Source organism: Amphiprion ocellaris, chromosome 9 (genome assembly GCF_022539595.1).
Source record: "Amphiprion ocellaris isolate individual 3 ecotype Okinawa chromosome 9, ASM2253959v1, whole genome shotgun sequence".
NCBI classification, from domain to species: domain Eukaryota; kingdom Metazoa; phylum Chordata; class Actinopteri; family Pomacentridae; genus Amphiprion; species Amphiprion ocellaris.
Window position 1 is genome coordinate 27,556,170 of NC_072774.1, and position 23,656 is coordinate 27,579,825.

The 23,656-nt window shown below is 38.9% G+C and overlaps 2 protein-coding genes across 4 annotated transcripts; both read right to left on the reverse strand.

The window, feature by feature from the left end:
* Positions 1–219: 219 nt before the first annotated feature.
* Positions 220–11,088, reverse strand: sult2st3 (sulfotransferase family 2, cytosolic sulfotransferase 3). 2 transcript variants are annotated; one of them, XM_023296645.3, is made up of 6 exons: positions 10,861–11,088; positions 3,513–3,721; positions 3,298–3,424; positions 2,998–3,092; positions 2,458–2,638; positions 220–1,909 (listed from the first exon to the last, which is right to left on the reverse strand). In XM_023296645.3, the coding sequence occupies exons 1-6, from the start codon at positions 10,994–10,996 to the stop codon at positions 1,794–1,796; spliced, it is 864 nt and encodes a 287-aa protein (XP_023152413.1). In that variant the 5' UTR covers positions 10,997–11,088; the 3' UTR covers positions 220–1,793. The 2 variants fall into 2 exon arrangements, with proteins under 2 accessions (XP_023152413.1, XP_023152412.3); XM_023296644.3 differs by lacking the exon at positions 10,861–11,088 and adding an exon at positions 9,806–10,166.
* Positions 11,089–17,002: 5,914 nt separating this feature from the next.
* On the reverse strand, positions 17,003–22,933 carry tmem147 (transmembrane protein 147). 2 transcript variants are annotated; one of them, XM_023296646.3, is made up of 8 exons: positions 22,815–22,933; positions 21,236–21,338; positions 20,735–20,804; positions 20,515–20,580; positions 20,258–20,394; positions 20,064–20,148; positions 19,034–19,155; positions 17,003–17,869 (listed from the first exon to the last, which is right to left on the reverse strand). In XM_023296646.3, the coding sequence occupies exons 2-8, from the start codon at positions 21,310–21,312 to the stop codon at positions 17,749–17,751; spliced, it is 678 nt and encodes a 225-aa protein (XP_023152414.1). In that variant the 5' UTR covers positions 21,313–21,338; positions 22,815–22,933; the 3' UTR covers positions 17,003–17,748. The 2 variants fall into 2 exon arrangements, with proteins under 2 accessions (XP_023152414.1, XP_023152415.1); XM_023296647.3 differs by having other exon boundaries at positions 22,846–22,888.
* Positions 22,934–23,656: the final 723 nt, after the last annotated feature.

Below are 23,656 nucleotides of genomic sequence, written 5' to 3' on the forward strand. Positions count from 1 at the left end.
GGTCACTCGCCTAACAAAAAGTCCTATTTTTCTCAGCCGTGCGGATAGTATTGGATTTGTGGGCATTTAATTAAAAAAAAAAATCTAACAGCAATTTTTCTAACAGCATTGTTGGAAACTAATATCCCAGTCTCGTTGGACCTCACTCATACGTCCAAGTTTCAACTTCTGCCTTAACTTTATTTCCTGGCTCTTATAAGCAAGCAGAACATAAGGAGAAACAGTTCCTACTGCTCTTTATTTAGTGTATACTTTAATTAGCAAATGTGCAACAAGTAATAGAAATGCAGTAATAATAAAAAGTCAAAACATCATCATAATAATCATCCAGTAAAAGAAAATCCTCATTGAAGGGTGAAATGTGAGTTAAAACCATGTATAATAGAGAGTTTTGCACATTGTAATGGAAGAATATTGAGTTAAAGCAGTAAAAACAAATCCTGTAGTCAAATACTCAGCTAACTGCTCTACATCACATCATTTTTAGGTAAAATTTCTCTTGATTTGTAAAACAGTAATCGACCCCACAAATACACAAATTACCTGCATTTCATGACTTAAAAAAATCAGTCACCAGTATATTTAATAATTAAGCTTTTACTGTGTACAGTTGTGTGCATAAGTTTGGACATCACTGGGTTTATTATGCGTTTTGTTGATTTTTGAAGTGACAAGAAGAACATAAAGTCCCTCCGGCATACACTAAAACTATAATTGAAGAACAAGTTCAACTTTAACTGACATCGTAAGACAACAAGAATTGCTATTGTTAAAACCAGTCACTCAGTGAAGGAGGCTGATTTCTGCAACAGAAAAATGACCTCAAACCTCAAAAATCCAACATAGAATGCTAAAGTAAGGAAGAGTTGTTGAGAATTACTAAATCAAGAACAGAAAAATGCCGTGCTGCTACAAAAAGCGAGTTGTGATGTATACTAAAGATTATCAAGTACTGACTCAATACTCAATGACTTTTGACTGAACTTTGAGCAGAGTTGTAGGTGAGATGATGAACCAGAACTGCAGCAAGATTCACAAATCTGCATGTACTAAAAGAGGCAACAATGCAGAGTTAAATCTAAGCATTTTAGAACAGGAAGGAAGGTTTCTGTGCATTATCATTTAAAGTAAATACTCAGTTTCTAATGTCACGTTTACTGCAGGGGTTGTATTCACTTCTTTTCATTTAAAAATCAACAAAGTCTGTCACTGCATTGAACCGTAATTATGAAGTAGCTCCTTGCAGCTTGTCCCCATAAATAAAATGCCATATTTGTTGCCCAGTTATTGCTTATTAGTAAGAAAACACATTTTTAAAGACAATATTTAGCATGTACTTGGATGATTTTTACACAACTTAGCACAAAATCATGTTTTAATCATGTTAAGTAACAGAAAAGTAACTAAATTAGGCCGGTGCTGCAGTATAAATGTGCAATAAGCAGAGGTGGGAGATACAAATGATCAGTGTTATAGAAGCATTTCTTTGTTGCCAATTAACAAGTGAGTCTAATGTCCAGGCTGAGCTTTTGTTAATGCAGCATTTACATCCTGGACACAAAATATCTCATCTACTCTGTATCTGTAGAGATGTTTCATTCATGCTTAAGGTTTTTGTATGTGCAGGTCAGTCCTGAGAACTTGAAACCTTTTGAAGATGACACATTAACAATGTCAAAAAAATGCTCTTTCCCAACAATCAACACTAAAAGTAATTATGCACATTTTGGCCCAGTAATGACTGAATGTATGAATCATTTCAGATCAGGGTTTTACTTTGCTCCAGCTCTTGGTCAGTCCATGCTCCACGGCAGAGAGAAGCTTTCACCCTCCAGCTCTTTCCGAATGACTGATTTGAATCGGGCCAGTTGCTCTGAGCTGAAATGGTTTTCCCAGTCTCCAGCGATGCCTGACACAAAAGCACACGGTAAGATAAAGTAACAAAAGCGTAAGAACACTCTGAAGAGATAAAAAAAAATCTTAAAAATCCATCCATCCATTATCTATACATCGCCTAATTCTCATCCTCTGGAGTCTATCCCAGCTGACTTAGGGTGAAGGCAGAGGACACCCTGGACAGGTCACCAGTCTATCACAGGGTTAAACATAGAGACAAACACACTCACATTCACACCTACAGGCAATTTAGAGTTACCAATTAACCTCAGCATATTTTCGGACTGTGGGAGGAAGCCGGAGAACCTGGAGAAAACCCACACATGCACAGGGAGAACATGCAAACTCCATGCAACAAGATCCCAGGCCCAGTCCAGGACACAAACCCGGGACTTTTAGCTGCAAGGCGACGTTGCAAACCACTGAGCCACTATGCAGCCTCTTAAAAATCCAGAAAATTTTAATAACAGACGTCTGATTAAATCTCATTAAATCTTTGACGGCCAACCTGAGTTAACCTGTCGTCCTCAGTCAGGCTAATAAAGACACATGGAGCCTCACCTTTTCTGAAGAAATGAGACTTGTCGTTGTCCATGTACACCTTTGGGACCAGGCTGAAGTTGGACATTGTGTTGCTCTTCATGGCCTTGAAAGAACAATGCTCTGCTATCTTCTGAATGACTTCTTCACTATGATTGCGGCCCAAGAAATTTGAAATACGCCTGAGAGCTGCAGGCAGGTCCTGGAAGGAGACATATGGATATTAAATTTATGACAAACATTGGAAGTTTAAGTTTGTGTGGTTCAATATCAAGTAATACATTCAGATTTGGGGATTTTGGGCTATTTTAATATGACTGATCTTCTTAAAAAATTGTCATTTCATGTCGAAACGCACAATATTAACACATTGAAAAATTGTCTGTCTGAACTGTAGCAGACACACCGTCAATGCAGCATTCCGACACTGTTCCAAAATGCAGTATGTTGGACAAATTTTTTAAAAGTATATTTAATGCTTTGAGATTACAGCCAACTCTTTTTTTAAAGGGGAAAGCAATGAAATACTTTGTTTACAAAAAGCTCTGGGAAGTGTTTTACCTGAAGCATTTCTTCAAATGTGAGGTACATTATTCTGTCCCCCAGCTCCGTGTTCATCCAGCTCTTCATGTGGTCCGTCCATTTTCCAAACAGCACTGCAGACGACACAGACAATGAACCACTATAGGTTTGCAATAACGCACTGTTCTGCTCAGGCAGCAAACATAGACATCTTTCACATGACATCGGAAAATCTGAAGCGAGCTGCTGAAATTAGGCTGCAGAACCTAATTTCCCTCTACTGAGGAACATCTGTACACTTCTCTAAGTAAAGTCTTCACATGGGATGTAACCTCTGACCTCTGCCCTCCAGGAATTTGTCCATGAACTCATCAAATGTTCCCGGATCCTCAAGGAATTCAGCCATCTGGTGGAAGTAGTACGAGGACACCACGAGGTCCTTCGGGTTCCTCATGACATAAATCACCTACAGCACAAATACAAATGCAAACATATAATAGTGTCTTATATTAAATATGGAACAAATTTATCAAACCAGATCTCCAAAAGTTTACCTTGGCTTTGGAGGTGGAGAGGGAAGGAGGCATGAGGTTGTAGGGAAAATGTGAGACCAGCGCCCGAGGAGACACCAGCTGATCCACGACCAACGCCAGCCTGCTCTCCTCCAGCCACGGGACTCGGTCCCAGTTAGGAATGGTGTGGATCGGGGTCAGATCTCCCCCATTCAGCACCAGCGGGAGGATCTCCTGCATCCAGATAGTACCTGCAGATATGACAGGTGGAGGAAATAATACTTCAATGAAAAGACACCAACAGAGAGATGAAGAAACATGATACAATCGAAATCAAGGATTTTGAGAGTCTAAGTTTGTGGGCACCGCTCAGACAAAACGGAGATAACTGCATATGAAAAATTAGCTAAAAACACTTCCTGCTGCAAAGTGCATGAAGTTTGACTCAATAACTATATAGCAATAGGAGCTAATTCTATATTGTAAACACTGTGTTCAATTTACAAGGAAATTGTCAAATGACAAAGTCCTATGAGCCTCCAAAAAGTGGCTCCTCATGAGCCTTCAATTCAAGTCTCGTGTCTTCATGGCAATTTAGAGGAATCAATGTAGAGTGTTTCTGTCCCCCAAAAATCTGCAACGAGGTGGATTTTCCTCGAAGATTGTATAGTTTCCATTTTATTCTGTATGTATTTTAGTCTCGAAACCCATTACCCTGATTAGGAGTCAGGAGGTAAAAACATTTGAGCACACATGACACTCACGAGCCACAAACAATACAAGCTGCTGTTGTGTTAATGAAGTTGTCTCTTGGGAACAACCGTCAGCATTTTCAGTTTCTATGTTTTCTGTCTCTGACCTGATTAAATATGTGGGTGTTCTTCTCTGTGCAAAACCACAAGTGAAAGTCAGCTGAACTGTGCATATTTATTTGAATATATTAATCTTTGAAAGTGTAAATTGGCGTACATGGAGCAGAGTTGGTGCCATCCTGATCCCAGAGTCACTGTAACTCTCACCAGAATCCATAACTTCAAGCTAATGTATCATTGCAGCCAAACATGATGCTTTTCAGGAAGCAGCAACAGTGCATTTGCAGAGAAAGTATGGGGGTGTCTGTAAGTACATTAGATAACAGTTAATTCCACTGTGGCATTTTAATATCTGCCCCTAAATAAAGCCATGATCTTATGCCCTTGCAGGATGGTGTGCGGCTCCATAGATAAGCAAAGCCAACTGGAAACCAAAAAACAGAAAATATCATGTATTAAGTCACATCTCACATCAGTTCAGGCATGAAACCTCTCAATTAATGACTGCACGGTCCTCAGTACAGAAACTTAACTAACAACTGCTTCAGGCAGTGTCCATGAGCCAAAAATGGTTTTCATCAGGGAAGAATTCTTGGTATTAGCTGGCAGTTAGTGGCATCTGAAAGTCAGGTCTGTCAGCTCTTTAAGAACTCTTATTTGGGGGTTTCTGTATGAAATAAAGCTGACTGGAGTCTATCTTTCAACCTATCTTTTGAAGGGTTTTTCCTGCATCGATGGATTTTTGCAGTTTCATTTCAGAAAAAAACAGGAAAATGCATATTTCTGCCAGATGAGGCAACACAGACTCATGTTCTTCGCTGTATACAAACTGATCATGCTCACAGGTTTGTTTGGTGTCAGTAATACCGTTAAATATGCTGTCCATGGCCCCTAGGAAATGTATTTGTTTACTGATGAATGGCAACTTCACTCTGGCCATGTGAGAGAATTCTAATTTGATCACTTTTGCATTATCCATTTTTTTGCTACTGGAGAATTGTGGTGACAAAATAGGACCAATAATGCTGGTGAGCAGGAAGTGAGGAGGTTCCTGTAACTGAAAAGCTTAAGACTAGCATTTCAACATGACAGTGTCTCCATCAGAGTTATGAGATGAGGACACTCTGGTGTTTAAACATTAATGTGTTTGCACAATGAAAGCCTGTGCATTAAGCAGTGTGCTAAAGCCTCCTTCTTTGTACTGTAGCTTATTATTGACTTTAGTTTTCCAACTCCCCTCATAATGTGGCCTCTTTAAAAATCCACTACAAAACTAAATTTTTTCAGCGTACTCCAGGCAAATTCCAAACCAGAAAAAACACATGCAAGAGTTATGCAAACACATCAGACATCATGGAGGTTCCCATACAGATTATGATCAGGTTAACCCCCGTACATACTAAAAGCTATGTGAAAACAAAGTGTTACTGTTGTGTGTAGTCAGCTTCCAGAGGCCTATTCTGAGCCAAAAATCTGTTCTATCATTTGACTCCCAGGTGTGAAACATCACTAGAAATAAATCTTGCTATCTCAAAAATATGTGTAACCTTTTCTATCCAATGACAGCACCAAAACACTTAATGCTGTGATTTTTAGCTGACTAGACTGTTGTAACACTTTTGTCTTGCCTCTCAAAAAAAATCTTTAAAGCAAACTGTAGTTGATCAAAAATGCAGCGGTGTGTCTTCTCACCAAAACTAGACAAAAAAGCACAGCTGTCTCTCTTCATTGGCTCCCTGTTCAATTTAAAGTCTACTTTAAGATTTTTCTTTTAGTTTTATCTGTAAATGGAGTAGTTCCTGACTATTTTATGGATTTTTTTATATATATACATTATATCTGATCCCCAGATATAACTGGGGATCAGATATAATGTACTCTGGCCTCTTAAGCGTTCATTCTGCATGTGTAGTGCAATACATATAAAGCTATTATTATTACTACTATCTGCTTTTAGGATTTATTTTTTAAGGCACTGCTAGCTGAACACTGAAACTGATATCACATATGAGTATTACAATATTGATATTAATAATGATTTATTGTGTAATTAATGTATGAGTTGTGTTGACTTGAATAGAGGGAGAGCATTAACCCAGGTTCTGAAGGGTGAAATACATGATGGATACAGACAGGTCAAGCTGGAAAGTTATAGCTACACGCACACGCACACGCACACGCACACACACACACACACACACCCATCAGTACAAAGAGTGTGTTCACACACACACACACACACACACCAAAAAGATAGAAAGATTGGCTTTGCTTCACAGTATATTCCTATTTCCTTATAAGGTCACAACTAGTTGCACTGAAACTGCTAAATTCAAGGTTGTTTAAAGGTGGAAACCATAATAATGCTCCCTATGAGACACCATCAGAAGCTGCATCACATCACAGCTAACAAAGGAATAAGACTAGCCGGTAGAGAGCGGAAAGAGGGTTATTGGAGGGTTCTTTTTACAGGGTGCAGCTCCTGGAGATTGCATGAATCGTGTGCCAAGAGATATGGACATATATGTGCACTATGTGTTCTGTAACCAATCACATTTCACCATACTGTATAAAATGTTCTGTTCATATCAAACTTGATCCTTTTCTGGGAGGCTGTTTCAAACAGAAAAGGTCCTTGATCAAGCTCTTTGAGACACTGATATTAGATAATCAACAGCTTAACTGGAGAGAAGCAGCTTGTCTTCTATCTCAAAAAACAAACACGTTCAACACTGCTTGGGAATATTAGTTTGATCAAAGCTCCCGGAGACATCTGTCTCTCTAATGGCACTAAATATTTGCCCCCCTTAGAAGTTCTTCCACTTTTACTGCTTTTCAACATTGTCCGTATAGACATATTAGGATAAGAGACATCTCCTTGGATAGTGTGATCCCCCACCAACGCAGTCAAACTTATTTTATTATACTAGCAGCTGTTTGCTGTTTGCTAGTATAATTAGATAATATAAACATATGGACGCTGGGTGTGCAGATGAGGGACATGCAGCAGCCTCGCTCTGGGCATAGGCGCACACCACACACACACACAGTGCATCCACAGATTTACTTTCACTTTCTCACTTGCTTGTATGCCTGAGGCTGATGCTAAAACTTAAACGGCTAACTTTTACAGTTTGATGATCACACAGTAAAGACTTTTAAAGGCTAAATCAACATTGCATTTTCTCTCTTACCAAGAAACAAATCTCTTATCTGTTTTTTTTTACCAAATAAGCAGGTGTGGAGCGAGGCTTGTTTTTGCCTGGCTCACTCACTCCGCTCATGCTCCGCTCTCTGAGTGCCGGGGGTCCTTCTAAGGGAAAAGCGGTCGCGGCAGCTGCCCGTACAGGTGCCTGATCACAAATCGGCTTTTTATTTGTAAATATCGGCCGATGGCCGATATTGAAAAAAGTCCATATATCGGCCCAAAATATCAGCCGGCCGTTCTATCGGTCGACCTCTAGTCTATACCATGGACATCCTTGGCTTTGGAAATTTTAAGAGCTGAAACAATCCTTGTTACTTCAGTCTCTGGTATACTTTGGCCACTGCCATAGGGTCCTTGACCAGGGCGTTATTCACTACTAATTCAGGGGTTTTAGTCTCCCGTTTGTCTTGTTTACTTAGTAGTTTACTTAAAATCTTCCATGTTTTTTCCCATTACCTTTGACAATATCTATGATGGAAATAAAAAAGTTTGCTTTGGCCCTTTTTAAATTTTGTATGGTTTTGTTGTGTGCATGTGTATAATTTAGCCTATCAGTGGACAGTCCTGACTTCAGACATTTCTTGAGTAGTGCATCCCCTGATTTCAATACGTTTCTGCAGTTTTGGTCTAACAATGGTAGATTCTGTATCTTCTGGCTCCTACACCTTGCCCTGCAAGCAAACAATGACATCACCTCTTTGATTTTATCCACAAAAGCTTTATAACTGATATCTATATTGTTTGAAGATAATGTTTCCTCCCAGTCTACAGATTTTAGGGCTTCACTGAGGTTTACTGATTGACTCCTAGGAATGACGTTAAATTATAAAGATCTGTAGTGTGAGAGTTTTCCTACTCCATTGGTCATCCCAGTTGATGTTGAAGTCACCTATGACAGCGACCTCTTTTTTTGTGATCTCACATGTTAAACATATTTTTCAGCTCGTCATAGAATTCTACCTTGGTTTATGGTTGTCCGTATAGACAAATTAGGATAAGAGACATCTCCTTGGATAGTGTGATGTCCCCACCAACACAGTCAAACTTAATGTCACTCAACCATACAAGCTGTTTACAGGACAAGGTATTCTTAACATACAGCAGTACTCCCTCCCACAGTATCATTTCTGAACACATGGCAGCCAGGCATTGTTACCAAGGCTTCTGCTGATGTTTGTTTTAACTGGGTTTCTGACAATCCAAGGCAATCAATGTTTTAGTCAATCAGGAGGTGTTCTAGCTGCTCATGTTTATTCCCAAGATTTCTGATATTTAAATGTCCACATAACAGTTCCTCAGGTTTGCATTCCCACATTGTTCTGAATTGATTAAGAGTCCGTTGTTGTATGAATAGTGTTTTACATTTAAGCTGCAGCAGCTTTTTAACTCCTTCAGAGGAGTCATAGATGTCTTGGTGGCCTCCCTCAATCATCTCTTTCTTGTACAGTCACTCAGTTTTAAAGGACAGTTTGTTCAAGTAACATTCATGCATGTTCCATAATCCTTCCATTTCTTAATGATGGATTTAACTGGACTTCTTGTATCCATTTCCATATGTATATTTTCAATAACCTTTTCACAGACTTGCTCTGAGTGCTCTTTTGTCTTCATGATGATGATACAGCAAGGAATACTGACTCACCAGTAACCAGAGCTTCCAGATACAGGTTTATACTACAATCACTGAAACACATTCACCGTATTCAGTAGGGCTGGACCCGAATATTCGAATATCCGAATATTCGGTCCTGAAGGTGGTATCAGGATATTAATTTTGAGACCCGAATATTCGTCAGAGTGGACCTAATATTCGGATATTCGTCATTAATAGGGCCCGAATATCCTGAGCCCAGAAACTGCTATTCGGGCCAGCCCTAGCATTCAGATGATACCAGTTCCACTACCTGTGTGACATTTAGCACCAACTGGCTGAGTCACTTTAAAGGGATTGAACACATATACTACTTATTTTGCATTTTATAGTTACAATTAATTAAAATGACTTTGTAATTTTTTTTAAGTTTTCACTTTGACATCAAAGACTCGTTTTGTAAACTCCTGTCATGAATGCCAGATTACACTGACGTTGAGAAAACGCTGAACAGCAAAAAACCTTTAAAAAAAAAAAAAAATCCTGATAGAGAAACTAGTTTCCATCATTGTAGTTTTTTTCTTTTCTTTTTTTCATTTTAACTCCACGGACCACAACAGCTCACTCTAAACCCAAACAATACACATCAAGAATCATGACAACGTTTAAATTTCGACCCTTCTTTGCAGTAAAATCCGTTTGAGTCCGTGACAGCAGCACTGACCTGACTTCGGGTATGTCACAGCAACAACATCATCGTCTTTAAACCGGAACTCGTGCGCAAACTTCAGACTGTCTGTGGAGTGAGTCTCAGTGGGAAGCAGAAGTCCGTGATGGAGTATGTACATCGTTTCTGTAGCCGACATGTTTGCAGACAGAAAAACAAACCACTGCAAAAAACGCGAAAAACTAAAGGCTACACTGCTACGTTCATCTACATGGGAAAAATCCAACTGAGCGCACATAAAGACTAGAAATATCGAATATTCTCGATTCTACTTTAAGTTTCAATCATCTCACATAGTACTTTATTATTTTTTAACCAGATTACGAGCCAAATCAACGGAAACAAAAGTAATATTGTGGAAAAAATCTGCTTTTCGAGGGTCACCTGAACGCAGCACAGAACTTCCTGATCAGGGCAGGGATCTCTCCACCCTGCAACTTGGACCAGGCCAATCAAACTGTGAACAGTGTTGACGATCCAAGCAGTGATGCCCGTTTGCTTTTGAATGAAGAACCCACGTGTTGCATTTTTATCAAACAAACAAATCTTCGAAACACGCAGAATACCCTCACATGAATCTGTGTTTTGTTTTTTGGGATCAGGTTTTCTGTGCTAACCGGTTTCCACTTCAGGTTCAGGAAAGCATTTTAAATTATAGCAGACACAAACACCTGACTTCCAGTGTGTGGGTGTAAATACAACCACAAAACAAGCAAACAAAAAATCAAAAATCTTTCCATAAACATCAACCACAAAAAATAAAAGACTAACATCACAGTTGCAGGTGAGGAACACAGACATCAGCATTAATGCTCAATCCCTGACCCTGAAACATCTGGCGTGTTTTCTGCTGCTCTAGAGCACCTAAAACATGGAAATGTATTCTGACTACTCATAAAAACCCCACATCGATTCTAATATTACATCCTGATAAGTGCACCACTTTAAATTAGGCTATGCTTCCAACAGTATATGCCCAAAAAGATGGGATAAATCTGCAAAAATTGGTAAACCGGTGGCAACAAAATACACTGAGAACAAATGCACTATACCTGACTTGGGGTAAGTCACAGCAAACACATCGGAGTCCTCCACAGCAAAATTCTGGGCAAACTCCAGGCTGTCCATGGTGTGAGCGATGGGTGGCAGGAGAAGGCCGTGGTATCGGATGTACCCGGAGGAGGACATGAGGATTCTCCCAGGAACCTGGTAGCCGATGAGTCTGGTAGCCACACGGTGCTCCTACCTCCCTCTGTTGGAGGTGGTTGTCCTCCTGTTAATACAATCCCCTTTTCCCAGAGCTCCTGTTTATTTGCCACTCTAGTTGGCAGGGCTGGACCACTTTTTTTTTTTCTCCCTCGTGTATTTTTGCTGAATGGCAGCTCTGTACTGCAGATGATGAGCTGTTTAATCATTTTGGGGCTGGAACTGAGACCTGACGAGCAGGTTTAGAGAGTCGACTTGCACAAATTCACTTTTGCTACACAAAATTCGGCAGGAGTTGGGCCCTATTTAGTAAAGTTCATTTGGGGAGAGAACACAATGCAATGCTGCAGACCGTAGTATTAAATCTAAATGAACTTGGCAGTACATGCTATCAAGATGGATAATAATGCTCTTTCAGATTTGGAGCAATCTGTGTTTCTGGGTATGAACAGAGCTTTGCTGCACTATTAATCTTGTAACGTGTGAACGGACCCACGTGGAGTGGGGTTAGTGTAACCCTCCAATTCTCACTGGAATCCACAACGTCAAATTAATGTCATTGTGCTGCTGCTGTTTTCCTCCAAACACATACAAGCAGCAACAGTGTATAAACAGACAGTAGTGTGTGTGTGTGTGTGTGTGTGTGTGTGTGTGTGTGTGTGTGTGTGTGTGTGTGTGTGTGTGTGTGTGTGTGTGTGTGTGTGTGTGTGTGTGTGTGTGTGCATTAGGTAACAGCAAAGTCCATTGTAGCATTTGAATAATGAGAGCTTTGTCGGACTCCAGACCCCAGCTGAGAGAGGGAGAAAGAGAAAAGCAGAAAAGAAATGCAGGCAGGGTCTGAGCTAAACTGGCAGAAAGGGGGTGACAAGGAAAAACTGTAACTACTGGGAAAATATGTTGTGTGACGACATGGACGGATAAATCAACAGAGGAGACACCAAATGTATTTAAACTCTTTTTAAACTTTCCTGTTGTATGATCTCCATTTCGAGGAAATACTATTTAAGACTATGTTATTGTGTCTGGTTCTGTCCCCCATCTGAAATTTGTACTGCAGCCATTCATGATAACAGCAATGAAAGAGCTTAAGGATGACTTTGATACCAGCAGTTGTTTAGTGCATTAAACAGCTGAGATGATGCATTAACTTTTTAAAAGTTATTCTGTGTTTAGAGCAAAACTTCAAGAATTTAAGTGTTATTCGTTACACCAGCTCATTACTATTCACTAGCTGCACATTTGTCTGTTAGCAACATTACTCAAAAACAGCCTAACAGATATGGATTAAATTTTCAGGGAAATGACGTAAGGACCAAGTGATTAAATTTTGACAGTGATGCATCTTATAGTCTGGATCCACAGATTTGTTAAAGATTTCCATACCACTGCGAGATAGTGACACCGTAACTATGACACCAAGTCAACTCTATGTCAGTTGCCTGCTGACGATCACATCATTGTGATCCTACTACAATTCGACCGTTGTGGACTTATCAGGGCTTATCTGTCAGAAATGATACGACTGAGAAGCCTCGGTGGACTACTGCGTTCTCTGAGTGCTTTTCTTGCATTAGATATGGGATGTGAAGATGTGTATGTGAATTAGATCTTTCAGAAAACACTTAAACATTTCTAAAAACTAAATTAAAGGAGGAAGACACAGTTAGAATAAGTGTTGACTCCTGTATCACATTGAAAATTGACCTCCTGTTGTCAGCTTTAGAAGTTGGTTAACATGCAACATGATGAAGAAAATAGCTGACCTTTTGCTACAGATACTTAGAGTCACGTCACTCCATTTCCCATGGTTATCCACAATTCTGTTATCTTTTATCATATGCTACTGTCTGTCAGAGCCCAGTCTTACCTTTTGTTATCACACCTTTGCTATTTTCAATTGTTTACCAGACTCTTTGATCCAATTACCCTTTTGTTCTGTTGTTTTACCCTCGGTCACTGATTAGCAACTACATGCAAAATAACCATTATCCACCTTGGTATTTACTTACGGCTCCCTCCCTACCCTTTGACCCATCCACTGACACTCCTATGAAATGTGTACCCTGAAAATGCTCTAGGTTGACTTACCTTTGCAGAGCCATACTCTGTGTTGGTAAATCCACCGTATTACCGGAAACACTAATAAAACACACCACTACAGCAAACTTTGAAGGACCAAGAGTAAAATTTATTCAACAAATGTTTCCTTTTTTGAATTCTAGCTTCTGTAGAAAAGTAAATACAAAAATGTATATTATTAATGTCGATCTGGCGACCCGATGAGTTTCTTTGGGACAGATAAAGAAAGATCATAAACTGTGAGAAGTTAGGATTTTAAGAAATTGCTAAGATAAATTGTTGAATTCCATAATTATATCTAGTTAACATATTTTCTTAAGTGCAAGTTTTCATCAGTTATTATTCCCAGAAACTGAACTCTTTCCACTTGAGGAAAATTAGTATTCCACAGTGATATATTTAATCAGTTAGTACTGTACATCACTCCTACTGTTTGATGATTGTTGATCGTTCAGTTCATTTTTAATCAAATGATCCTATTATTTATGTCAGATGAAACAAAACTGTGTATGAGTATAAAAGAATAACAATGCTTTTATTTGCATTTTTTGGCAGAAAAATGGTCAAATTTAAATTATTAGTGAAGCAGCCTGAAGGATTAGCTTTGTAGAAATAAACAGCTGTGGCTAATCCTGTTTTATCTCCTTCTCATCCAACGCAAATAAAACTACTTGTATTAAACATAGCCTTTAGCTGTATCCTGTCACTTTGTGTTTTATTTTATCCTTCATCTCCCGTCTCCGCCCACACACACACTTTTCACTCTAATGTCTCTTTTGTTATCCACTAAAGGTGTTTTCAAAACCAAATTTTCTCACGCCCATTATCTTCTTTGTTGCTCCTTTCTTAAACACTCCTTCAGCTGCTTTCATTCCCTTCCTCCCAGGGGACCGGTCCTTTTAGGTATGTTCAGGTTGTTGTTTCTCTGCTCAGGACTTCAGTGTCTTTCTGTCAAGTGTAACAGTAGGAGTGTGGGAAGAGAGCGAGAAGGTTTGCATTTATTCATCTGTAAATGAAAGAACTGAACTAAGCTGTTGCAGAGGGCTACAGTTCTGTGGTTAACCGCATGACTTGATTACAGACCACAAGTTTTCTCTTCAGTGGAAATGTTCAGATGACAACATTTTCATTGATCATTAACCCGCCTGTTATGTTCGTTTCTCACAAACAACAATAATGTTTGTGGGTTAGTTTGATCCACAGCATCAAAAAGTGTCAGAAAACAAAAAATCCCAATAGACATTGTTTATATCTCATTGTTAAGCCCACTAGTAACCATTTCAGTCAATATTTAGTACAGTGGTGTTCTTTCTCTCTCACAGATCATGGTGCAATGGGGATAATTCACCCCTTTTTCATTTAAAAAATGCATGTTAGAACATTTTTAATGTACACTGGAATGGCATACATATAAAATAATTTTGTTTCTTTTTATTGTGAAGGAAAAATTACTCTCTTTCCACTTATTGAGGTATTTCCTCACAGCTGTTAGCTGAAGACATCCCACAATATCATGCAGGTTGCATCTGTCAACTACAGTCACCTTAACTCAAGTTGTAGAACCTATAGATCACCTCAGTTTATCCTACAGGTGATCACCTTTGACCCGTTGTTGTTTGCTTCTCCCAAACTGAGGCTTGGAGCTCATTCAGGCCTTCTCTCTCAACATGACTTGGTTAAGATTAGGTATTGTTTAGTCTGACGTTACTGAGCAGCCAAGTTGTCTCCATATTGGGCTGTAATCTAAATATGGCATTCCTCCCAACTCAATATATACCCAAGGTTGAAGAGAATCCTCAGAATTGATGCTGCCGGTGCTCACATCACTGTGTTACTTCTCTTTGATATCAGTAAACCTTATCCTCAACCTAAGCCATCTGAGTCTCCAGAGTGTCTCTGAGTCTGCCTCCTCGTCTGTCTCTCGACATCACAGAATTCCCAAACATTTATGGAGTGATGCTAATAAATCAACACGAGACACCTCTTTTGTTCAAAGTCAAACTGACCTGCTGAATTAAAATCAAGACAAATGAGTCATGAGGATTTGTCTTCAGAGACACTGTGGCACGAAATATAGCCCCGTCTGTCTTGTAGTGGTAAAATCCCAATAATCAATGATCAATAATAAAATCAATATAAATAAACTATAATCAGTAATCAATAATCGCATTTATAGTAGTAGATGGCTTTTAAGCACTAAGCACACAAACACCTGTGTACACAGACGTCCAGGTCACTGTGACCTGTGCCAGCTTGGTATGTGTTGTTTTGCTTACATAAGTGCTTAACAGGTGTTGTGGTCATTATGATGCTGCACTGCCTCCATCGGTATATACAAGTTTCTGTTTTTTTCATTAAAATGGTATGATGTAAGACTGTGATCAAGAGATGCCCTGCTAAAAGTCTGATGTACCCTGATGATGTGCTCCTGGGTCAATGTGACCTGGGTCAGTGTGACCCAATGTACCTAAGAAAAGATGATGTACTGTAAAAAGATGAATAAAGTGGCTTGATGAGGATCGGAGCGGAGCCAGGAGGAGGGGGGCTACCTCCACCTGGCGAAACTGTCTATCCCTCATTATTTTTTGGAAAGTACCAAGAAGCCCAGACACAATTAGAACCTAAACTAGTGATATAATGGTGTCAAATGTAGGAGGCCTGTCATAAAAGAAGGATGGACCTGGGGCGTGGAGAGCCACCAGGACCAAACAGTGTAAAAGCCAGGGCATCAGGTGGGGTCTTCAGACATAACCCGGGGTATCTCTCAGTGTGTTTGACCTGTACGTTGAGGAATAAACACATCTTCTTTGAATCTGAAGATTGACTCTCTGATTTTTTACTGCCTTTATTGGTGAAACTTAGGCAGCTATTATTTTTGAACCTGCAAACTCTTTAGATAATCAGAACTTAGAGCCAGAACTGAAGAACTCTCAAGTTGTGAAGACATTTTTCCACAACAGTCTCTGCATCCTACAGACTGGCTGCTAATTCATCCTTTGACTTGTAGACCCCAGCCAGGACGAGGACCCCTGAATAGGCATGTAAATGCATCTTATCCAGCTCCTTCCACTTCTCCCCCAAAACACACCTTCCTTCTAAATTCATCATTTCGAGAATGATTTTCTGTATTGAGTTGGGCTTGAGGTCTGCGTAGTGGATCAGTGGTTAGCACTGTCGCCTCACAGGTAGAATATCCCTGTTTCACGTCCTGGCCTGGACCTGCGATCTTTCTGCATGGAGTATGCATGTTTTCCCTGCGCAGTGGGTTTTTTCCACGTACTCCGGCTTCCTCCCACAGTCCGCAAATATGCAGAGGTTAATTGGTAACTCTAAACTGTCTATAGGTGCCAATGTGTCTGTGACTGTTTGTCTCTATATGTAGTCCTGTGATAGACTGGTGACCTGTCCAGGGTGTCCCCTGCCTTCGCCTTAAATCTGCTGGGATAGATCCAGCCCCACCACGATCCTTATAAAAATAAAGCGGTGTGTATAGATAATGGATGGATGGAGTGGGGCATCACCAGCTCAAAAGCTGACTGGATGTCTGTCACTGCCATCCTAGAGGGCCCTGGCACTTTCTTTATTATGTTTTCTGTAGTTTTGCCTCGCATACATTTTGGGATGAAGACCACTATATTTCACCATTTTTGATGTGAGTGTCTGCTTGGAGGAATATGAATAGCAGTTTCCTCATTTGGTTCATAATCAGAATCATCAGACTCAGACTTGACCTCAAAATGGTCTTCATAGTCAGATACATCCTCCTGTGTGTGTGTGTGGGTGTGTGTGTGTGGTATTTACTCAATCTCCTAAGTTCAGTTCATAAAAACAACATAAGTTCCTAAATATTGCTAATCACTCACCACAAAACTAACCCTTCACAGTCCGATCAAGACAATGGCAGTAAAATAAGACAATACAAACACATTTATTTCTGTCAAAATCAGAGACGTGTCAAAGTCAATATGGTCCAAATGCAAAGTAGATCTCAGTTCATTACGGATTGTTAAGATTTTTTAGTTAGTCCTTAAATCTTTTTCCATTTATGAGAACAAAAGTCCTATATTTATGTTTTAATTACTTGCAATATTTACTTGTATATAAATAAATCGATAAATTTGTGGTCACAAACTATGAAGGGACTGTCACTGTCATTCATTGTTATTGATTCTCTTTGCTACCTTATCTAAGCATTAATGCTGGTTCATTGGAGAACATATAAAAAACAAATCTATAATTGATTAAGTCTTAATTAACTTGTGGCCAATCTGATAGAAAATTCACATGAAACAAACACAGCTTTGGTAAGCCAATCACAATACAGAAGCCTCCTGATGTCACCATTCATTCTGCAGTTTTAACTGGTCTGAAAGCAGACAAAGCTTCACCTCTGAGTTTTTCATCATGAGTCCATAGACACTGATCAAAACTGGAAGAACTGGTGAGTGTGCCAGCTGGTAATTAGTACCTCTGCACCAGTCAAACCAGTCCAATGACCCAATATTCGTAACTATTTTTCAGCTGTCTTTAATGTCGTATGGTCATATGAAGTGACTGATATGGTATCAGAGGTCAGCTTCTGATCTACCACATCCCTGGACCAATCTGGGCCAAAAGAGACTGTCAAAGGCTTGTCCCAGGGTGCTGAGGTTTGATTAGTTGCTGTGAACCAGAGTGACAAAGAGGAAGAGTGAGCAGAGAGAGATGGCACCAGTCAGCACAGCTTTCACCAGCAACACTGTCCAACTGCCCAACAGGAAGACGTGGACAAACAACCTGAGGACACAACAGAGAGAAGCATAATGTGAGTAATATTCTTACAGAACAAAACAAAACAATGTACTAGCTCTGCTGAAAATCTATCAATGGCTAAAGAATGAGTTTATTCCAAAATATTTCAGATATCTGATCAGGCAACACGGTCCTCTCACACCAGTATCAGAATGAATTCTTTCACAGAATCGAAATCAAATAAAATGAACTCCCCTTATTCATTTGCCTGGCATTCTTTATGCAAACATGTGAACACATTTTAGAAATTTTTGTGGCCTTTTGATTAATACCATTTATACATTTTAATTGATTAATACCATTTTAATTTTAAGTTTTTGTATATAGCACCACAAAAAACTACATTAAAACTACAATAAAAGGGAAATAAACACAAATAGTAAGGACATTTAAAACAAGAAACAGTAAATTTATTAAAAAGCTCCGACCCTGAGCGGACAGTTTTAGCAGAGCTCAGATATTCAGAAAGCTTGTTTCACAAGTGGGGGGAAAAAAAAAAGAGTTGCTTCAGTTTGCATAGTTTAAATCCTGGGCCCAGAGAGATAACTTGACCCACAAGACCTGCACCACAATACACAAGAAAATCAGAGATGTATTATATAGGGCATGTGTAGAGAAAGTTACAAAAAGTTGTTCTGAAGTTGCCAGTTTATATTCAGTTATGCTCTGATGTCTTTCTCTTATTCACATTCTTATGTGTTCTGCAGTTACCAGGTTTATTGTGGCCCTGCAATTGCTTTTCATCTGTCTGTTGAAATAAAAGTAATAATAATAATAATAATAATAATAATAATAATAATAATAATAATAATAATAATAATAATAATAATAATAATAATAATAACAATAATAAATTTTATTTGTAATGCACTTTTCATTTAGGCAAAATCTCAAAGTGCTAAAAAGTAAAAACTAACTATTACTACATGTTATGTAGCTGCAGTGTTGTTACAGTGCCATCGTCTGGTTTAGAAAATAAACTGCAGCCACAGCACAGAAATTCAAACTGGCAGAAGAGAATTTTCGCCTGAGAATCTTCAGTTATATTAAATGAGAGCTATTTTGAGTTTTTCTCTCTTGGCACTGTATGTGTTGGCGTGTATATGATTGCTGTGAACATGTAAGCGAGTGTGAAAACACCAGACTTACTCCATTAAGAAGGCTTTATAGACACACAGAGCCAGCAGCACAGTGACAGGTAGCCTGAAGCTCTTAGGAAGGTCATATCGTGTAAACATCCACACCACTGCTGCCATAGCGATGTAATGCACCTATACACACAGAGAGAACTGCTGGTTTTAATTTGTATTTATTACATAAACAGGTACCATCGTCTAAACATTCACATTACAGACACAATAGAACATTTTTGCTGAGAAAAAGCATAGTGACAGCGACACAATTTTAAGTTCAGAAAGATAAGAGCTAATTATTTTATTGTAATCTATTCCATACATTAGGAGTAGCCTGACTGATTACTGTGGCCAATTTCTGCCACATTTCTGATTATCTGCATTTTTATTGGCAAATTATTATTACCATTTTTATTTATGAATTAAATGTGCTACTTTAGGTCTGATGCAGCCTCTTCTCTCTGTCATCATTCTGTGGTCTCAAAAATCTGAACACAGCTGTTGCCACAAACCAGGAAATTAGCTTCTCTCACAGTGGGTGACAGCTAGCAGCTAAGTTGGAAGGCAGCCACAGATTAACCTGAAATTGAGTCTGGAAAACAATAATTAATAATGCTTTAAGACATGGACCTTGGTGGACAACAGAAGGGATAGGACAGAGAAAGATTAAGAAAATAGAGAAGAACGGCAGATATAACTGCAGGAGACAAACTGATCAATCTCAGTCGATCCCACATAAACAGAGGACAGCGTCCTAATTTAATCACTCCTATTTCTATTTGACATATTCATTTATAGTCATCCATATTAATGATGAAGCCCAGTTATGAATGACAGGTTCTCTGCTATCACGTGCTGTTAAAACATTTCATATTATAGATATCAGTTCCAAGTATCAGCTATCAGGTTTTCTTGATTACCAATAATCAACATTGGTATCGGTCCTGAAAAATGCATATTGCTCCATCCCTACTATACATCACTGCTATCAACAACAAAGTGAGAACTGTGAATATTGAAAGCGATGAGAAGGTACAGCTACTCACCAAACTAATGTTAGAGTCAAAGCTCATCTGGATGTATTTCCAGTCAAACTCAATCCCTCTGGCTCCCACCCAAAGAGGCAGACATCTGAAGAAGTAAATTGGGATACAAACAGTAAGCTTCTTTGTTTAGATATGTGGAGCAATTTGACAAGTTTTGTGTATGTTTCTTTTGAAGGAACAGTGTTACTGCTCACCTCGACATCACAAGCTCTGCTGTGGCCCAGCCCATGGCAGCCACCATGATCTTGTACTCTCCTTTACCAGCATTACGAGACATCACCAGATGGAGACCTAGCAGGTCTGCTAGGTCCACTGTGGCCTTCATAAATTCCTAGAAGACAAAACAACACACATCCCAGCTTCAAGCTAGTATTCCAGTCGCTTCCTTGCTTTGCAACTACACAAAAGATAATCTTCTTTTCTGATGTTGTTACCAAGATGACACACTTACTCCTACAAAGTCATAAACGCCTGCTCCTCCTTCCCATGTGGGAAAAAATGTAGCTAAGAACAGCATCTGTTGAAGCACAAAAAGAAAAGAAAATACAGTTTACATTCAAACACAGAGGAGATACTGACATTTGTGCTTATTCTGTTGTTATTTATGTTGTTTATTATTTCATATCCAGGCACTGGACAAGACCATTTAAAATCTAGAAACACTCTCTCACCTTACAGAGCTGGACAAACAGGTATGTTGCTCCTGCCTGGACACATCTCCAGAAGGCATTGTACTCTGAACTAAACATTGAACACACAGATTTAAAATGTAAGACTTTGAAAAGCAGAATTCAGGATATATCTATTTAGTATCAGACAAAGACGGCAGAAATTTCTGTTTTGTGATGCAATGCTTTAAAAGGAGTGTGATAATAGTGAGAAAGAATGTCTATTTCATCAATGGCAAATTCAAAACCACACTACACAGATTTAAGAGGATTATGCAGACCCACTCCCAAACCCTTAACATTACTAAGAAGATTATTATCAGAGACTCTCCAGCCTTCAAGCATATGTTGCTACAAAGCAGGACTCCAGGAAACAGTCGTGTCAAAAGGAGCACAAGGCAGTAATTTTCAGGCAGTCATTTCCTCCACATGCAGTTTTTTGTGACTGGAAATGTGGACATCAGTCAGCAAATACATTCAATCCACAATGAAATGAACACTTACAGGCCACTGCACTTGTAGGTTATAAAATAAGGGAAATATGCCAGAGCAAAGCAGTTTCCAAAGTGAAACAGTGTCATGATGTCTGGTCACAAAATTCAGCTCCCTGTAATGAAAGAGACACAGAGGGAAAGACTTACTGCATTAATCAAAAATCAGTCATTATTATGTTAAAAATAACAGCTGTACAAGATATTGTTTTAGCATCAACACTGCAGCGTGCTTATAGTAAGTGGTCACAACGGAGCAATTGCAACGTGAAGTAAACCAAATTAACTCAAACACAATATGCTACAACTTTCTTTGCTGCTTGATACGAAAAGAAAACCCGCATGATTCTAATTTTCCATGTCAAATCTACCAGAGAACTCTGTCTGCAGAACACCATTTACTTCTATTTACTTTAGGTTAAGGATTATTGGATACACAGAGATCTAGTTTCCAAATTTCATTTACAAAACACAGAGTTTACTGATATGCAGGCTACATGTGTGCTCAGCAAAATAAGTGAGGAGCCAAAGAGAGACAGTGAAAAGGCAGATTGCAAAAAGAAACATGAGTTGTATGGCAATGTTTTGGCTACAGAAATGACAGTGTTGACCAAAAACACGTATTCTGTAAGCAGTGTCTTCCAACTGTCGCCACCACTTGAGGCAACACATTTAATAAGTTTGACCATTTAAATCAGCGCCACATAACTCTGCATGACAAGTACAAAACCAAAATCTGAATCTCATCTGAAGCACAATGCTATTTTAAAATGCCTTGCTAGTGTTACACCGTATGAGAAAAGCTCAAACTTTTTTCAGCTTTTTAAAAGTTATTTTTATATTTTTGATGCAGATGCACTCTGCCACAATATCATCCCAATTAAGAATAGTCATACAAGCTCTCTGGGGAATATTCCTCTATTTCTTTATTTGCAATATATACCACAGAAAAACAAAATATCTAAATGTTAATTTTTTCCCAGTGTCATGACCAGTCCAATAGAATATACTGATAACGGCAACCACAAGTACTTAGCACCATGAATTACAATTTAATGAATCCCTAAAACTAGAGAGTCTCAACGAGCTTGCTTACTAGCATCATTGATTATCAATTATTTATACCGCTGGTACATTTTACCATTGACTTAGCAAATATTTGGTTTATTATTTCAACATTATTTAAAACTTAAATTGGATGTGGTATTCATATTTTCTTTTAACCAACTGTTATTTTTAACAATAAGTGATATAATTTCCGGATGACACTTTATCGACGGTTTCGCGACATGACACATTCACATTTGTGGGAAAGCAACGCGTATGTAATGGAGTAAAACGTTTAACGTGTGTTTGTAATTCATATTCACTGAGCTATTAGGTCGTGTACGTCGTTAGGGACATAATGAATCTGTCATTAGCTGGCTAAGCTACAGTCCCTTTATCAGTGCAGACACGCCGCTACATCGAGCTAACAGACTCCAGGACAGGTTCTCTCTGTCGAGGACAAACACGAAGCTCGTTTTCAGAAGCTGAACAGTTCAATTAAATATCAGCACCTGTAAGACAAAGAGTTTCAGGTCAGAACTTACTACGTTTATAAAGAGCCGGGAAGAAACAGACCGTTGCGAGGCTCCGTCGTTTCGTTGAATGACAAACGGAAGTGAGCTTGGTCCCGCCTGGAAATGCGTCCGGTCATGTCACAGGTAGGAACTGAACAGATTCCACAAAATTGCTTCGTCGTCCTCATTAAATTATTAAATTGTGCGTGCGCGCACGCGCGTGTACTATGCGCAATCTGTAGTAATATGTAGCATTACGCACGTTTGTTAGGAACCAAAACCGCTCTTTGTGAGGTCCATTCAGGACATCTTGACATTCATTGGTGCCCCCAGAAAAAAATCATTGGACATCTTTATGTCTTCAAAACATCTTCAGAAACCAGAAGTCATAAAAAAAATTTCAGGAATTCTGTTTTGCCCACACACGCTAGCTGAAAACTCAACACAAATGTTAAGAAATTTGATACTAATTTAATTTTGTTTCCTATTTTACTGTTATTATTGAGAATTATCTGATCTACTTCGATTAACACATGTATAGTGAACATTTTCATTATTAATATCCCAGGAGAAGAGATCCCTTTGAGGGGAGAAAGTTTACCTATATCCATACCTCATGATTTCAGCACTGAAAATTCTGTTAATCTGTGATGCTAATTTATGTAACTACAGCAACTGTTCTAATAGAATCTAAATGAAAGACGTTGCTTTGCTATTTTGGTGTTTCCTCTGCTGACTGAAGGGGTTACATTCTATAACACACCAAGAGACACATCACTGATGCAAATATCCTGCTGTGAAATGGAAAAATCTCCCAAATAGAAAAACTTGACATGGCAGAAAAATAGTTTAACTTTAGTAAACGGATCAAA

What these genes read in the sequence shown, in the direction of transcription:
- sult2st3 (XM_023296644.3), bottom strand. Translation starts at nt 10,046, where the DNA reads ATGTGCGCTCAGTTGGATTTTTCCCATGTAGATGAACGTAGCAGTGTA. An exon ending in TCTCCACCTCCAAAGCCAAG is followed by an intron (nt 3,425 to 3,512) that starts GTAAACTTTTGG and finishes TTTGTGCTGTAG; the next exon opens with GTGATTTATGTCATGAGGAA. An exon ending in CAAATTCCTGGAGGGCAGAG is followed by an intron (nt 3,093 to 3,297) that starts GTCAGAGGTTAC and finishes TGTCGTCTGCAG; the next exon opens with TGCTGTTTGGAAAATGGACG.
- tmem147 (XM_023296646.3), bottom strand. Translation starts at nt 21,312, where the DNA reads ATGACACTGTTTCACTTTGGAAACTGCTTTGCTCTGGCATATTTCCCT. An exon ending in TTGACTCTAACATTAGTTTG is followed by an intron (nt 19,156 to 20,063) that starts GTGAGTAGCTGT and finishes CTGTGTGTATAG; the next exon opens with GTGCATTACATCGCTATGGC. An exon ending in TATAAAGCCTTCTTAATGGA is followed by an intron (nt 17,870 to 19,033) that starts GTAAGTCTGGTG and finishes TTGTGTCCTCAG; the next exon opens with GTTGTTTGTCCACGTCTTCC.